Raw genomic sequence first — 17976 nt, 5'->3', positions numbered from 1 at the left:
ATATATATATATATATATATATATATATATATATAGCCCGGTATAAAATCACTGCATCCAATAAATATCTAAAGACAAATCAAAACATGTCTTTATTTATAGATTTACATACAGTAACAATCACTTTGCTAATGAGTGTTCACCACCAAGGACTTGTACTCTTATATTTTTCTTTAACTTTACAGCATGAGTCAACAGACTTTTGTTAGGAATTTTCTGCAAGATACGATTTCTATACATAAATCTTATACACGTAACAAAAAGCCATCCATCCATTCATAACTAAATAAATAAATCGCTGTGGACTATACTACCAAGTTTCGTACAATGCTGAAATGTGGATGAAAAGGCATCTTTTCATACAGTCGACAACAAGAAACGTAAATGAAGCAAACAATACATCACCCCTTGTACTTCTGGAGAAGTTTCTTTGAATGAATAAGTGTTCCCCGTTCTACCTTGAGTTCATTGACCGTGCAAAACAGCACTAAATTACAACTACTTATAAAAATTTCGGCATTAATAAATATTTAGATGGTTCCTGAGCTTAAGTTAACAGTAAACAATGTTCTGCAAGGGTCCGTAAGAAATGGAGATGTTAATGTATACTGTCGAATGTCCAGGTATCCAATATGTTGTTGGGGGGCGCGGTGGCTCAGTGGTAGAGCGTTCACCTGTGCTGCTTGGGGTCCCGGGTTCGATCCCAGCCCCCGCCAAGTGAACTTTGTGGTGGACAAACACCGTGCTCGTGGGTTTTCTCGGGGTTCTCCCGTTTCCTCCCACTTTCTTCATTCCACCATTTCTCTCATCTCTCATCATCACCGTCTCCTTTAGCCTAACCGGCATAACCGTGGGACGTAAAACTCAAAGATTTCATTTCATTTTTGTTGTTATTGTTATTATTATTATTATTATTATTATTATTATTATTATTCGGTAATATTAAGTATGAGTGTATGGTGGTGGAAATTTAAATTGTAAACGATAGTATATATTAGTGAAATTTTCCTCAAGAGGTAGGAGAGATGAGAAGTATGTTTTGTTTACCTGCTAGTGCAAATCGATTAAGGAATACAAACAGTGAAGCCTGTGTTTGATGAAAAAACTACAGCCCCGTGAATTTTCTTATGTAATTCAACATGATTAAGCGCAACCTGTTGAACGCAGAAATAGGAGATCTTTTCTTACATTGATTAGCCAAAGACTCGGTGCGTCCAGAATACGATATTTCCTATTGGTTTTAAATTTTCTGTGTACTTTTTACGTTTTAGGTGACAATCATCTTTCATCAAATAGACTCAAGTGTACATTGAAAAAGACTCCTGTACGTGTGAAGGAGTCTGGGTATAGGATGGGCGGAAAGTACTCCTTCTTTTTTAATATTTTCATTTAGATTTATGTACGTGTTACAGTGAAATTTCGTTGTTTTGCTGGATTATGTATACATTATTTATTTACTTTTTAAAATGTTTTATGTTTAAAATACATCGTGACAGAATGCCAGTTCTTCGGACAGGAAAAACGTAAATGGAAAATCTTTAATGAGCGTATATACGAACTTTCTCTGGTTTTCAAAATATTTGGTTAGTTTGTTGGATGGCGTTTAGCACCTAGGTCGTATGGCTCAAATGGATGTAGGAATGTGCGATCTAAAGCACGTAAGCTCCCGTTGGGAGTCGAACTCGGGTCTCGTGCATGTTGATGCAAGTTTGATTCCAGTAGAGTTAACACAAACCCTCTCCGAATCGCCCCTAAGTAACTCTTCATAACGTCAGTTAGAAGCTGCAGCGGGACCGAGTCAATTCGCTTTCTCACACTCCAAACCGGTGGATTCACCCAATTCGTACAAATCGTTAGGCAAATTCTAAGTATGAAACGGACATATTTAGAAATGGGCTCTTTTAGAAACAGAATTTTCGAAAAGCTCAAGCAGATCTTCGCTTACGTTTGATGATGAGTTTGTCTGCCGAGTTTCATCTCCATAATTTCCGGGAATCGTGAGACACACTATTCTTTGCAAATAGTTGACTGCCACTCACCTCAGGATACATATTTAAACCAAAATGAAGTGATACAGACCCATCCAAGTGTGATTAGTTCGAAAATTCATATTGAATAGACTCACCAAATCTATGCAAATCATTAGACAAAATATTTTACGAATTCAAAATCGGAATTTAGAGTATTACAGGAATGGCCCTTTTTTGTAAGAAACTGAATTTTTGAAAACGAATTACCAGTGGTTCTGATTTTTGGGGAATGCTGAAATCTTAAAATTTCATTTTCGACATTCAATTGGTTATTCACCGAAGTTAAAGATTTTTTTTTTCTTTGAATTGATTTTGTTTGTTAAATTGGAGTTTAGTATTACTTCGCATTTTTTAGGTGGCATCAAACATGAAGCTATAGGCTAACAGGAAATCCGAATAACATGGATCCCTACCATTGACCAAACTCAGTATCACATATGTGAAAAGCACGCATATAGCCAGGATATGAACCTGAAGTGACGTCCATCTTTTGAATGCCATGTCGTGGTTGAGGTCCAATATAAATTATTGCTTGAATTTCGAAAGTAAAAATTTCAGAAAATACTTTGCGTCAGTAAGTGGTATTAAGCATTTTTTTGTTCCATATAAAGGAAAATTGGATAGCTATTTGTACAAACAATTCAACTTATTTTATTGCATATACTATGATTACTTTTTCATTTTAAATGTGTGTTTAATATTATATTCTATATTTTAACTCACATTTTTCCAAGGAAAGAACACAATTTAGTCAGAAATGTAAGGAGTAGCCTTGTACAAACTTATGGAACTAGTGTATATCTAAACTGAAGGAAGACTAAGTAACTAGAAGTTTTTCTATTTTTATGAATCAAGGTGTGAAAGGCATCTGGATTTGTCTGAAAGAGATGAAGATTGCCCCTCAAGGTGTTGCGTCTAGTGAGCTTTAGATCAGGTGTTTGGAACCCATCTTGCAAAAACCTTTCTCATTCCTATATGCTGGGTTATAATTCGGTCAAGGCTTGTAGTAAATAAGTCCACTGTTTCAGCAGTCTGTCTGATGGTAATTTGCTGATCATTCCTATGATTTCATGCACTCTCTTAATGTTCTCCTAGTCAGTGCTTCCACTGGCCTTTCTGATCGAATGTCATCTTCAATGGAGGAATAAATAGAGAATAAAAGTTGATATTAATACCAAATTTGGTATGACGTCATAGGAAGATTCCATAAATACAAACTAAAAGTATTACGTGTCTAATTCTAATATTTCGTGGTTAGATTTAGAATTAATGTAACAATCCTCGTACTTTGACATTAATTGAAGAACTTCTTTGTTAAAATAGGTAAATTTTGGGATAGTTATTGTATAAGAACTCTAGTTGTCTGTTTCGCACAACTGATTTTTTTTCTTTCTTTAGAAAACTGATTCCCACCAGTTCAAAGTTATGTACTATGCTTACTTATTTTTCATTTTTGTTTACATTTAGGGTCAAAGTGGATTCGAGAAACTGAAAAGAAGTTGCTTAATAATTCTGAAACGTGCAGTCTTTCCAAAAATATTGTAGAGTATATGCAGCATATGGAAAAGAAGCCAAAGGAAATGTTTCTCGATGTAAGTAATACTTCATTTTCTATCCACTGTTACCTTAAGCATGAGAAAAAACGACATTAGGCGTAGAAATATAAATAGTTGGAACCAGCACTTGTATCTATCTTTTGTTTCTTCCATAATATATATCGCATCATGAAGAGCATAAACTATTCGTAAATAGTATCCTAACCACTTTTTTTTTTCTTCACAACATCGAATATCGTTGTCTTTTACTTATTCCCAACAGTTAAACATTGTTTTTCCTCCTGCCCAGGTAATTTGTCTATTATTCTCGATACTGTCGAACGGATCTATTCGTTTCTCATATCGCAATGAAAGTGCGTGAGGTGCAAACAATAATTCTTAGTATTACAACTGTTGTATGATGACAAGATTTCAAATTAATACACGTTGCCAATTTTGCAATCATTAGTTTCTTTGTGAATCAAATTCAATCTTAAAAATTTCATTCTCTAAAATAAAATTTATAAGTGACAATTAATCTTCCTATTTAACTTTCAAGAAAGGATTCTTTTCTTCGTTCATTTATCTTCAAAGTAAAATAAGTAATGAATGCATCAGAAAACTTCATGTTCGGGAAAGTTTATGTATGTATGATATTATTTCATATTATAGTAGGAAAAGGTTAAAATATATATATATATATATTCGGTAGAAAATGTTTATGTACAAGGACTACATGTAGAAGAGGGAGAAAGTTTTTATAGTGTTCCTCACTGTATTAGTATCATTTTTTTTTTTTTTTTTTTCTGGTCACGTAGATTTCAATCCAAACTAGGACATTGTCCTTTCTCTTCTAAATGTTGCCCTTCTATTTCCATGAAGGTTAAATAAATACTTTCTGTTGATAGCAAGACTATCCATGGCTTTGGACTTATTATTTTAACAAAAGAAACACTGACCAAAGCTTCAAACCTACTATATTTTAAACTATAATATGTAACGGTTTCGGATATCTAACATATCCTTCCTCAGACACTATAGAACGTAGATAAAAATACAGACATAGATATATATATATAGTCATTGTTATGAACATTTTTTAAAATTCTTTTAACAGACATATATATATATATATATATATATATATATATATATATATATATATAGTCATTGTCATGAAAAAGTTTAATTTCTATTTGCTGAGGCCTTCAGCCAATCCCTTAAGTCTCCGTGTTTACTTTCCAACCAATCACGTTCCGCCATTTTTGGTTCTTATAAGGGCCTTTTTTTATTTTCTTCTTGTCTACGCTATCCAAACTTCCTTGCCATAATTCATTAATAGGTAAGCCCCCTGTCCAGTTCATCAGTTTATCTCTTCCTGCCTTCTTTATCCAATCTGCTTCCTTCCACTTCCTTATTATCATTCTTTTCTCCATCTCCAATACTTCCGTCTTATCCTCTGTGATAGGTCTCCTTTACATGTTTGTATATGGCATTGGTATCTTTCTTCCTCCTCACATCATCTTTATGTTGTTTTATCCTTTCTTTCATTCTCTTTCCTGTCTCTCCTACATATGACAGACCGCAGTCCTCATACCATACCCTGTAGATGACTCCTTCTTCCTGTTCATTAATCTTTTTGGTGCCTTTTCTATTCTTCTTCTTTATTAATCTTAAGCTTTCTCCACTCTTTTTATTCCCCTCCTGTTCTGACCCCTCCTTTTTTAAGTAACTTCTTCAGTTTCTCCATTTCTTCTCCCATACTTTCTATACCATGCCATTTTCCACTCTCATCCTCTTCATTCTTCTTTCTTCCTCTCTTCCTCCTCCTGCGTTCTTCTTCCTTCTCTAACTCTTTCCTGCTGTAACCATTCTTCTCTGTCTGTAGAATTTCTCTATCTCTCTTTCCTTCCTTCCTCTTCGTCCTCCGGCATTTCTATTCTTCTTATATTTGTTATGAAATTTCTCTTCGTACTCCTATCCACGTCGCTCCTCTCATGGCAGAACACCCCGCTGAGCACTCTTTTTGGTACCACCTCGTAACCAGTCCCTCTCCTTGTTTTATTATGGTCATGTCTAAAAAGTTTATTCTTCCATTTTCTTCCAACTCTATGTCCAATCTTATGCCTTTTTCTTTATCCTCCACACTATCCTTGAAGTCCTCTAATTGTCTTCTAGTCACTTTCTACAAGCCTAGACAGTCATCCACCGAATATAAAATGTTAGTTTTTATTTTTTTAAAGTTTTCCTACTATAATATTTGGTCTAGGAATTAATTCGTGCGGTTGGTACGCACACATTGAAGCTGTAGTACAAACATAAAATACATAAATACCTTAAGAAAAATATTGTCCATCGCTAGCCACCACTTTCGCCCATCTGTCAGGCAATGTACGGATTCCGTGGCGAAAGAAGTCCTCATCTTTGGAAGCGATCCAGTCAGAGACCCATGTTTCGATATCTTCTGAAGAAGTAAACCGCTGTCCAATCAAATCGTTGTTCATGCAATCGAACAAGTAGTAGTCCGAAGGAGCAACGTCTGGTGAATACGGCGGGTGGGGTAAAACTTCCCATCCGACATTTTCTAAATAGGTTTTGACCGGTTTTGCGACATGTGGGCGAGCGTTATCATGTTGAACAATAAGTTTATCATGTCTGTTCTCCCATTCTGGTCGTGTTCTGGCCAGAGCTTGCTTCAAACGCATTAATTGTCGTCGATAACGTTCTCCATTCATAGTTTCACCCGGTTGCAGCAGGTCATAGTACACCACACCTTTCATATCCCACCATATGCACAGCATAACCTTTGCACAGTGAATATCTCGTTTTGGTTGTGATGGACCTGGTTCACCTGGTTTCAGCCAGGCCTTTTTTCGTTTAGGGTTCTCGTAATGGATCCACTTCTCATCACCCGTAATAATTCGATGCAGAAACCCCTTTCTGCTCTGTCGTTGAAGCAGCAATTCGCAAATGGTTTTTCGTCTTTCAACGTCTCTGTCTTTCAATTCATGTGGAACCCAATGTGACATCTTTTGAATCATTCCCATGGCTTTCAAGCGTTTGGAGACTGTTGTTTGATCAACGCCTAATGCTGTTGCAAGTTGTTCCTGCGTTTGACACGAATCCTGCTCGAGCAATGCTGTCAATTCTTCGTCTTGAAATTTTTTTGGCTGTCCAGCTCGCTCTTGGTCTGCCAAGCCGAAATCACCACTTCTAAACCGTGCAAACCACTTCTGACACGTTCGCTCAGCTAGAGCATGGTCACCATACACTTCCACCAAAATACGATGACTTTCAGTCGCACTTTTCTGCATGTTAAAGTAATGCAGCAGGACACCCCGCAAAAACACTTTATCAGGCACAAATTGCGCCATGTTCACTTAACTACAAACTGGTGTTGACGCTTTAATCCACTGCCCTATACTACGAACGATACGCGATGACAGGGGTTTGCAACACATGTGTGGATACACGGAACTGTGGGACGCTCCGTTCGTTGCGCCATCTCTTGTCCACCGCACGAATTAATTCCTAGACCAAATATAAAATAACATCACATATTAAAATTCAGTCCAAGAAATTCAACTTTAACATTCGTCAATGAAAAATAATTAGGTATTTTATACGCACAGGAATAGCACTTTTATATAATTTCTTCACGATACAGACTATAAATATTTTATTGAACATGTTCAATCTGGAAGACTCATACGAAGGGATTATAAGTGTGTTTGCTAACTGCATCATAACGCGAAAATTATTTAGTGGATCCTGATGATTTTTAGTTTTACGAGAGGTCACCAATAGAAAAGGTTTTATTCATATCAGAGAAGCACGCGAAGTATTATTATTATTATTATTATTATTATTATTATTAATGAATCCAGAAGCGCTTTTCAACTTAAAATCTTTAAAGTCTTACGAAATCCGGGGGCATCTAGTAACAAATTACGTCCTAATCGCAAGTTTGAACCGCTAAATGTAAGGACGACCCTTCACAGAAAATACAGAATAGTGATTTTTATTTCTTGCAATAGTAAATGTTAGGTTTAGATTAATGTTGTAAGAAAACATAGCTAATAGAACCTAAATAAGAAAACATTCTTAGTTTTAACTCTACTAGTCAGTTAGAAATAGACTAATAACTCTGGAAAGATATATAAATCAGCTTTCACTTTTTCTTGGTGATATCGAATACAAACAGTACGTTATACAGTACGTAATAACTGTATTCTCTTCAGGTTCCTGTGTTCTCAAAGGTAGAATTTATGTTGCTTTTCAAAACTTTTTTTTGAGCTACTTATCTCTAAAGAAAAGTTTCACCATTACCGAATATATTGTGAATAGACTCGAGAACCCCAGTAGAAACTAAATTTTATATTGGAATTAAAGATTAATTCCTTAATGCAATTTGGATGCATTGCTATCTAAACTCTTAGTCGTCATTGTATTGAGACATCAAGAATTTGCAAAATCATTCTAACAAGATTGTAAACTAGGAAATAAAACTACATACTGATTTCTTTTTGCTACTGCATTCCACAAGTTACAAGACGTGTCTTGATTTCCACGAGCTTAGACTTCTGAGGTAATTGGCCGTCGTTACATCACTTTCTTCAATCAAACAAGGTGAGCTGTTTGAAGGAATTGACAAGGGATGTGTTACCTGTCGACGGGGAGAGTGTTTTGGGGTTGTTCCGATCATCGGGACACGAGAAGTCATCTTCAGGTAGAAGTGCCAAGGAAGAACTATACTAAGGATCATCGATGTCGTCCGGCCAACTAAAGCATCTTGTAGTCGCTCCTGGGTATTACCAAGTGCCAGACGTGTACAATATGAATATTAAAGAGTAGCCCCCAACGATGGAGTTAAAGTATTGCATGAAAACTGCAAAATGTCTTTCGTGTAAATGTGTAGAGATTGATAATTATTTCACTGTAATTCTTGTATTATATTAGATGACTCATTATATATATATACATGGTGTATCAAAAAGGACTTTTACAACTTAGAAAAGTCATATTCATTTATTCATTTATCTCACAGACATGATTTTGGTATCATTTTGTAGCAAAATACATCAGATTTTGACTCAACGTAGTACACTAGTTCAGAAATAAGCCACCGCAAGCGCTAGCGGCAGTTGGAGCAAAGATAGCTGGCTTTCTGATCCCGAGCGTGCTAGCTGTGTGTTTTGGTTTCAAGAATCCAAGTCTGCGACAACAGTGTAACGTAATTTTCGTACAAAGTATGGTAAATATCCTCCAGGAGGTCTACTATTTACAGTGACAGAAGTGTTTTGTTGAAATTCGATGTTCGGTAAGACACAACAAATCTTCAGGTCGTTCCTGTATCTCAAGACGTTGTAGAGCAAGTGAGACAAAGCTTTGTGAACAGACTTAACATCACCAATGGAAGCCACATTGAACCTCTTGTGTTGTTGGGGCACAAAGTGCTTACCAATAAGTCAAACCATTTAGGTAATTATGAGAGAGAACCTGTGCAAATAAATATATAAAAAAATAAGATTATATTTATAAACATTATGAAGATAAGGATTATAGAGATTTGGAAGATGGATATGGGTGTGTATATACAGATAGATGTATTTTAACAAATGAAATGTAAGTGTGGAAAATGAATGTTAATATAAATGAAGTAGTTAATAGTACAGATTTAGAATAAAGGTTTACTTAAGATTTCAAGTTTATAAATCTGATGTAAAATTCGTTAGTTCAATATTTAGGTATAAGGTAAAAAAAATGGATGTATTTTACTTCAAAATGACACCAAAACCATGTCTGTAAGCTAAATAAATAAATCAATATGAGCTTTCAGAGTTGTCAAGTCCTTTTTGACACACCCTCTCTATATATATAAATGTCATAAATGCGTTTTAAATGTACGAATAGATTGTTGCAACCATTATTTGTAGAAGAAATATGTATATGTGTAGAAATTCGATGAACAAACTCCGAGAGTGATTCCTTATACCACGTGGAAAAAAAAAAAAAAAAATAGGCAAGATCGATAAACGCATCCTTTCAGATCCTGGGTACTTTCTTGAATAGATTACAGTATGTACCGTAGTTTTCAAGTAAGAGCTTGTTCTAACCCATGTTTATTAGAACTTTTTCTTTCATTTTATATGAGGACTCATCTCCCGGATTGCGGGGCCGCGGGGCTCAGTGGTAGAGCGTTCACCTCTGGTGCTAGGGGTCCCGGGTTCGATCCCAGCCCCCGCCAAGTGAACTTTGTGGTGGACAAATACCGTGTGCGTGGGTTTTCTCGGGGTTCTCCCGTTTCCTCCCACTTTCTTCATTCCACCATTTCATTCATTACTCATCATCACCGTCTCCTTTAGCCTAACCGGCATAACCGTGGGACGTAAAACTCAAAGATTTCATTTCATTTCATCTCCCGGATTTTAATCACCATATTTCTCAACACACTACTCTTGCGTTAGGAGCGTTAGATGAGGTGGCGTACGTAATGTGTTATGCTTTTGAACAGTGTAGTTCTATCGACAGTTGGCAGCAAGGAAAAGTACATATGAAACAAGTGATGGCAATACGCATTATGGCTGTTAGAGATCGTTGTCCCTGTCGAATACACAAAAAGCAATTCGGAAAGCAAAAAAAAATTACAACCTGCACTTGTTGCAACAAAATTATGAGCTGTAAGGTCAGTTTTAGATTTTGCCATTGAACTTTTTTTTTCACATTCAAGATTTCATGTAATTTGTGATCCTAGTATATTTATTAATTCTGTATTCTGCTTACATGATATCATATTCAAAGCTCTGTTTATTCTGGTGTCCCAATCAATTCAATCAATCAATCTCAGACCATTACATTTTCTTGTGTTTATTATATCTGATTAACCATAGTGTTTACTGCTCTCTTGCTAGTATCACAATGGAAGGCTGATAAAGATATGTTTTAGCATCAGTTTCACGTTAATTGGTTATGTGGTTCTTTTAAAGCATCAATTTTCATGCTAGAAAAGTCGATTTTGTCGAAAATTACGATGTCTCTCTCATCGTTGCACATTTTTTTTTTTTTCACTATAAGCTAATAGCGATGTGAATTTTCCCTTTGGTTTCATCAAAACCATTTTCCTTTTGTAGATGTGTGTGTGCTTTTAAGTTTTTTTTTTCCAACTATTCAGATTACTTCTCTATTACGCAAGCATTTCTTTCCTTTTCAGCAAATTCTTCCTTACCACTTCAACCCTCCGTTCCACACAACTTCAACTACCTAATTGACCAATCTTAGTGAGTCATTTACTACCGTTGCATAATTTACGAAGAGCATACATATAAAAAGAATATTATTACAAAAGTCAAATCTTGAAATATTTTTTTCTTTTGTTTGTTTCAGACCTATAATTGGTATTACACAGGAGGATGTTTGTCTAATTCGGCATCCCATGATGGTTCCATCCTTGTCGCAGCAAGGGGCAAAGAAAATAACTGTTTATGTAAGGGTTTATTCTTTACTAGTGAATCATTATTATATAAGTTTTTGTTCTTTACTAATGAATCATTGTCCATACATTGAGCGAATTTCACTATGCGTCATGTAACTGGAGAGAGCTTAAGTGGTTAATATTAACTATAATGGCAAAGTAGGCTTATCAAATGATACGCTTTACTCCTTTCCAAGACTACTATGAACCATTACTACCTCTGATATCATGATTAGAAGATACATATATAAAGAGAAATAGTTGTATGGAAATTACTTATGTATTGAACACGTTACACTAAGGCTGTTGTAGAACTACGTACTAATATTCTATCTCCCTAGATAGTATGTCTATGTCGAGTGGCAGAATGCCTAAGCACATGATCGCTCGCAGGTAGGCCTCTAAGGAGATTCAGTTCCTCGAAATACATGTCAAAGCAGACTTACAAAACATTATATTAAATAGTACGTATAATATAGTACAGTATGTTTGCTGTAATTAATAAAACTATTGCTGTTTACATAAAGTACAAGGAGATTCTTTTAAAACTTGGAATTTATTTCGGTCTAGAATTTCTAACTGAAGTCCGATTTTCGTGCGATTTGTGGCAAATGATTAAGGAAGTATGGAAGATTTGTTGGTCTGTGTTTACTAGTTTAAATTCATCCTGGGTAATATCGGCCACGCCTCAAGAAAAGTAGCAAATATTCGCCAATGTACTTTACAATTGGAATGAGGTTTTGGATTTTTGAAGCGGAATTGCAGAATACAAATTAAGTGTTAGTGGTAATACCCATAAACATAAAAATTATTTCTTGGATGGCGGAGAGAGTTCTTGTGAATCCTAAGGAGTCGATAACTGGCATTTTCCACAACACTCGCCTGCGAGATCCGATGCTTCCCTGTCTCACTCAAGCGACCTTGTTTTTCCAATTTATTAACTAGAGCTGTCTATTCCACCTGTGCCCTCGGAAACTATGCGAACTATACTTCGGCCCCATCCCCGCCACCCACTGGCGGATGAAACCCTCCCTTTGAGTAGCGAAAAGAAGTGAATGACCTCAGCTGTGTTGCCAATTTGTCATTCAGTCGTTTGGTCTTGACGAGTGAAGATCGTAGGTTACTTAGAAATGAAAATGAAATGAAATCTTTGAGTTTTACGTCCCACGGTTATGCCTGTTAGGCTAAAGGAGAGGATGATGATGAGAGATGAGTGAAATGGTGGAATGAAGAAAGCGGGAGGAAACGGGAAAACCCCGAGAAAACCCACGAGCACGGTGTTCGTCCACCACAAAATCCACACGGTGCGAGCTGGGATCGAACCAGAAACCCCAGGAACCGGAGTCAACGCTCTAGCACTGAGCCACCGCGCCCCCTCATAGGTTACTTAGAGTGGCTAACAAGACAGAGCACAGCGAAGTCCGTGAAAGAATTCATTGTGGTAACGCTTTCACATCCAACAATTGAAAGATCTCGACCGCAGCAACTTGTCCCTCCTCTTTCGAAGGAGGTACGGGAAATCACATATCGACAGCAGCGCCAGGAAGGGCATAGTTGAAATAGAAAGGCTAGCGACAATATTATGTTCCTGTCTGGGACAGAACGTGAGACAGATTTTTGCAGACAGATGACAGATGACTGCACTACTTGGAACGTAGATTGGATCTGAAGTCACTGAATCGTCATCTGCAGTCATTTAATCTGTAATAATGATCGCACTATTTGGTTCAAACGAAGCAGCTGGTGTCTCGATCTGAGTCTTGTAATAAATAAAACAGTTTTTGCACAAATTATCAGCACTGTTTACTTGTACTTGTGATCCAAAATAATTTTGTAATGACTCTGCAAGATCACCAACAGCAGTAACATTTTTCGTGTTACTTTTGTATATTAGTTTCTTGTGTCTTTTTAGATAATCACTGCACTAAACTCTCTTGGTGCTATATTATGAAGACATATTTGCAATGCTAACTAACTTTTATATACATAAGATAGTATATCTATTGTGAAACACGAACAAGACGATGCATTGACATGCACAATGGGTAATATCGTTGACATACAACACTTCACACAATGCAATGTATCTCCAACGCAGTCTAAATGTCAAATGGAAGCTAAAAATGAAATGAAATCTTTAAGTTTTACGTCCCACGTTTATGCCGGTTAGGCTAAAGGAGACGGTGATAATGACAAATGAATGAAATGGTGGAATGAAGAAAGTGTGAGAAAACGTGAGAACCCCGAGAAAACCCACGAACGCGGTGTTTGTCCACCACAAAGTTCACAGGGCGCGAGCTGGGATCGAACGCAAATGGGAGCTATTCCAGAGCGTTTGATGTACTGCAAAACACTTGCATCATACCTAGGTACATGTTGTGCAATACTAGGCAACAACTCCAGTATCAAGGTTGCATACATTACAGGCGCCAATGTTATGCGTGGTTGCATACCAGGCCCCTGTGCAACATAATATTTTAAAAATTTCCGAAAAATTAAATACGCAAATATCTCCATTTCTGTTTGCATAATTCACATAGGGAACAATGATGGATCGTTCGGGCAGATTTTCAGATTTTTTAAGAATGGCCTTTTGGAGAAAATCCGCTCTAATTTCAGGCGAAAGTGACGTTTTATCATAATTTCACTCATGTTTCCTCACCCAGGTGCCATCGTAGATGGGAAACAAAATTATCTATAGGGATCTCAGAAGGAGTATTATATTGTGTCACAATAATACGGTTATTCTCTTTTTCTTTCATACGGAAAATAAATTTCAAAATTCTTGCATTTTACTTTTTTACGAAGTTTTCCGGTGTTTACAAATACTCTTGTTGGACTGTAATTCGGATCACTTTTATATATATATATATATAAAAAGAATATCCAATTATCACAAGTAGTTACTGAACTTCGTGTCTTTCAAGATTATGCTCATTTACTTTTGTATTACAAATAGCGATTTTCGTCCGAATTTCGTTAACCCATAACTCGAAGACAAATTTTTTTCTGGGAAAATCCTCTTCGCAGGTTTCATATCTCCAACATGGTTACCAAATATATATATATATTTTTTAAAAAAATCGGAGGTCACCTGCCCCCTTCCCCCTGCCTGAATGGAGATGGAATGGGCCAAGCGCAATAAATAAATAAATAAATAAATAAATAAAATAAAATAAAAAAAAATAAAAAAATTGAAGGTTCAAAATGAATGGATATATAATCGTAAAATAACCCCAAATTACGAGAAATACTATTCATCGAATGTATTTTAGTTAAACTATTTGGTAAGAGTGAACTGCGAATCCATCGAGGGTTCAAAATTTATGATAAAAATCTAGTGCATTACGAATCTTTTAAGTTAAAATGAAATCTGAATATAAACTCCTCATTAAAAATAAGTGGAAACTTGTCCCAACGTTTTCGAAACTTCAGCTTTTATGAGAGGAGGAGGACAATTTCGTAGTGTTTTCTCCACATTTAAATCGACGTTATCTGTATCATCAACACTTTGAAAACGTCTGAACAATTTGAAATGAATTTTCCGTACTGCATTGTACTTAGATTTACTTTTAAAAAGCAGAAAGATTAAGTTTTCAATCCTAAATAAGTTTGAGTTGAGAATAGCTCCTGTTATTTATGAAGAAAAATAGTATGTAAGAACATGTTGCTGGGGAAGGCAGGAGGAGTGTGTGGAGAAGGCTGTCCGTGAAATAGAGGTATCTATCCCGTAATAATATATACATTCTTACTGGAACAAAAAATGTGTCTATATTATAGACGTTTAACTATATAAGGTATTTTGAGTGTATATATATGTAGCGACATTTCGAACATCCTGCACTGAAGAAATCGTTACAGCGGAATTTCTGGCCAGGAGAGATTTCATCTCGCGAGATTTTGAGCGTCGAGGTATTGGTCACGCGAAATTTCGTATCCAAACAGTCTTGAAAGATTCATAGGCGTTCCTAAATTTTTTAAGCTAACGTCATGTTGTCCACCATAAACTCGTACTGAACCAGGGAACCATTCCTTTCCGAGGTGAATGTCCTACCACTGAGCCATCTCATGTACAGTGAAACCTGTCTATGTTGGCCACCATCGGTTCCATCGAAAAGTGGCCAACTTACAGAAAATAAGTGTGATTTGTGTATTTTTAGAATAGGATTTCTAGTATTACTTGATTGTAAAATTTTAATAAGCAGTGGCACGACACGTACTTATAAATAATGTATATAGAGTAATCATAAAAATATACAGTACTAGAAAATATTACTATAGTATGCAAGGGCGCCGATTTTTCTGTAAATTTGGGGGGGGGATTCAGATGCAGAAGGTATATATATGAAGATTTTAAGACAAATTACACTCAAATTATATCAACTATTGTATACACATAAATAAAATAGGGGCCACATGAGCTTTGGGGGGACCGGGCCCCCTCGGTCCCCCCAGGATCGACACTCTTGATAGTATGTTTAATATATATGCATACTTTCTCTTCCTGAAAACTAGTCTGGTACATTGGATTATTCGGATTGAAAACACAATAACACAAACAACCATTAAATAGAAGTGTATGTACGCAGTTTATTGAAATTGATATTATAGCACACTGAGTTATTCAGATTGAAAACAAGAAAAGCTAAGTTATAAATTGAGAAATTCATATGCAATTTATATGACTTCTTTTCAGTTGTTACTGAATGGTGGTTCATTCTAGACATATTTGCTTTATTCTTTTTGGCAGATATGCACATTCTAATATTGTAGTTAACTACCTCTTATTAATGAGCTAGAAGTGTTTCCCTCGGAGCAAAAGATGTTTTGAGAAAATCTTGAGGGAATTCATATCTCAAAACCTCCGCTACCTTTTGACATGCAGTCAGATGCCAATAAATGACAATTGAGCTTTAAACCTTGAGAATTTTCCGGAATTACTAAAGCTTCCCACTGAGGAAAGGAGCCGATATAGCTAATGGTTTTACCAAAACAGGCAGGGTAAACCAATACGTACAACCATTTCCTGAATTCCTGTACGTGCTTTTTCTTATTCACATCTTCCTTCACCACCCTTTCATGAGGGTAGTGTTCTGGCCATTGACCTTCAAGAACAAATCGTGCGAATCTATGCTTCTTTGTGTCCAGTCACAAATACAGAACATCTGCCTCTCATATGGGAATTCGAAAGAGTTAAGAAAAATAACAAAACTGTATTTTTCGTGGCCAAGATTCGCAGGTAAATTTATCCTTATCATCATAGGGTAAACATTGCTTCAGTATGGCCAACTTCCAAGATAGACAGGTGGCCAACTTATAGAGTAGTAAGTAACGAATGTCTTATGGGAAAATGCAGGTTCAAGACAAACTAGGCCAAGATAAGCATGTGGCCAACTTAGAGAGGTGGCCAAGTAGACAGGTTTCACTGTAATTCACAACTCACGTTAATCTGTAGGTTCACGCAGGCTCGGATTAAGATACTTAGACGCCCTAAGCACTTAAAAGATCTCGGTACCCCCATATAAATATAAGTAATTCAACATGAAATAAAATTTTATCGAAATTGTACAAAACTTACTGTAAGATGGAAAATAATGTATGGAATGGTACTAACCAACTTCACAGTAATGACACAAGGTAGCCTACTTCGTTCCGCATCATGAACATTCGTGTGGCCATCTTTAAAAGCTCTAACACATTTCCGTACCATTCCATCTCTCATAATGTTCCCTACACACATTTCACTAATCTGGCGATGAATTTCAGACATTTCACGCCTTTAGCACTAAGAAAACGAATCATAGCACATATTTCACAGTCGGCGGAGGCATTTTAACAATCAAAAACAAGCGTAAACACGGTTGAATGTTCTTGTAATGGCGTCTGTGGCTTACAAACAGATGTAGATACACAACGTGAGTAGTATTGGCTGCACTTTGCCTAACTTTTTGGCCCCTGGGTCCCTGCCTCAGGACCCATGGTCCCTGGCCGGGGTCAATGACCTAGGGGTACCTAGGACCACCCCCTCTAAATTTTGGCAGGGGTACCTTGGCCCACCCCCTAAATTTTGGCAGGGGTACATAGGACCACCCCCCTTAAATTTTGGAAATTGCCAAATCTAAAAATTTGGTATAGTAGCCTAGGACCATAGTATGTACCTCTATTAGTATTGGGTGTCTATGTCGTTCCCTTTCATGGGTAAAAAATTGCCAAAAATTCAAATTTCGGAGGTTTTTGACCTAATTTATCCCCTTTGATGAGGTGTTATTACCCTATATAGTTATATGGGCGTATACAGGGGTCCATTACCTTTCATAAGACATGGGTATATTAATGCACCCCTTGAAAAATTTGGGAGGGGTACCTTGGCCCACCCCTTCAATTTTGGAAATTGCCCAATTTCAACATTGGGTATTATAGTATAGGACCCTAATATGTACTATGATAAATTTGGGTGGTCCACCTCATTCCCTTTTAGGGGTACATAGGACCACCCCCTTAAATTTTGGAAATTGCCAAATCTAAAAATTTGGTGTGGTAGCCTAGGACCATAGTATGTACCTCTATCAGTATTGGGTGTCTATGTCGTTCCCTTTCATGGGTAAAAAATTGCCAAAAATTTAAATTTCGGGGTTTTTTGACCTAATTTATCCCCTTTGATGAGGTATTATTACCCTATATAGTTATATGGACGTATACAGGGGTCCATTACTTTTCATAACATATGGGTATATTAATGCACCCCTTGAAAAATTTGGGAGGGGTACCTTGGCCCACCCCTTAAATTTTGGAAATTGACCAATTTAAACATTGGGTATTATAGTACAGGAACCTAATATGTATCATGATAAATTTGGGCGGTCCACCTTGTTTCCTTCCAGGGGCACAAAATTGCCAAAATATAAACGTAAGCAATACGTTATACCACGTGTTTGATTTT

At 36.5% G+C, this 17976-nt stretch overlaps 1 protein-coding gene across 3 annotated transcripts in view; it reads left to right on the top strand.

Moving 5' to 3' along the window:
* The window catches only part of LOC145673454 (uncharacterized), a 52222-nt gene that overhangs the window by 10727 nt on the left and 23519 nt on the right, over positions 1–17976 (top strand). For all 3 annotated transcript variants that reach the window (XM_081743169.1, XM_081743170.1, XM_081743168.1), the window contains 2 exons: positions 3498–3622; positions 10949–11048. In XM_081743169.1, coding sequence (XP_081599295.1) covers positions 3498–3622; positions 10949–11048 — 225 coding nt within the window. The remainder of the gene's footprint in view (positions 1–3497; positions 3623–10948; positions 11049–17976) is intronic.

This window comes from Thermobia domestica, chromosome 16, assembly GCF_964235325.1.
Source record: "Thermobia domestica chromosome 16, izTheDome1.hap1.1, whole genome shotgun sequence".
NCBI lineage: Eukaryota > Metazoa > Arthropoda > Insecta > Zygentoma > Lepismatidae > Thermobia > Thermobia domestica.
The sequence above is the reverse complement of the archived record's forward strand: the minus strand, read 5'-3'. Positions and strand labels throughout refer to the sequence as shown.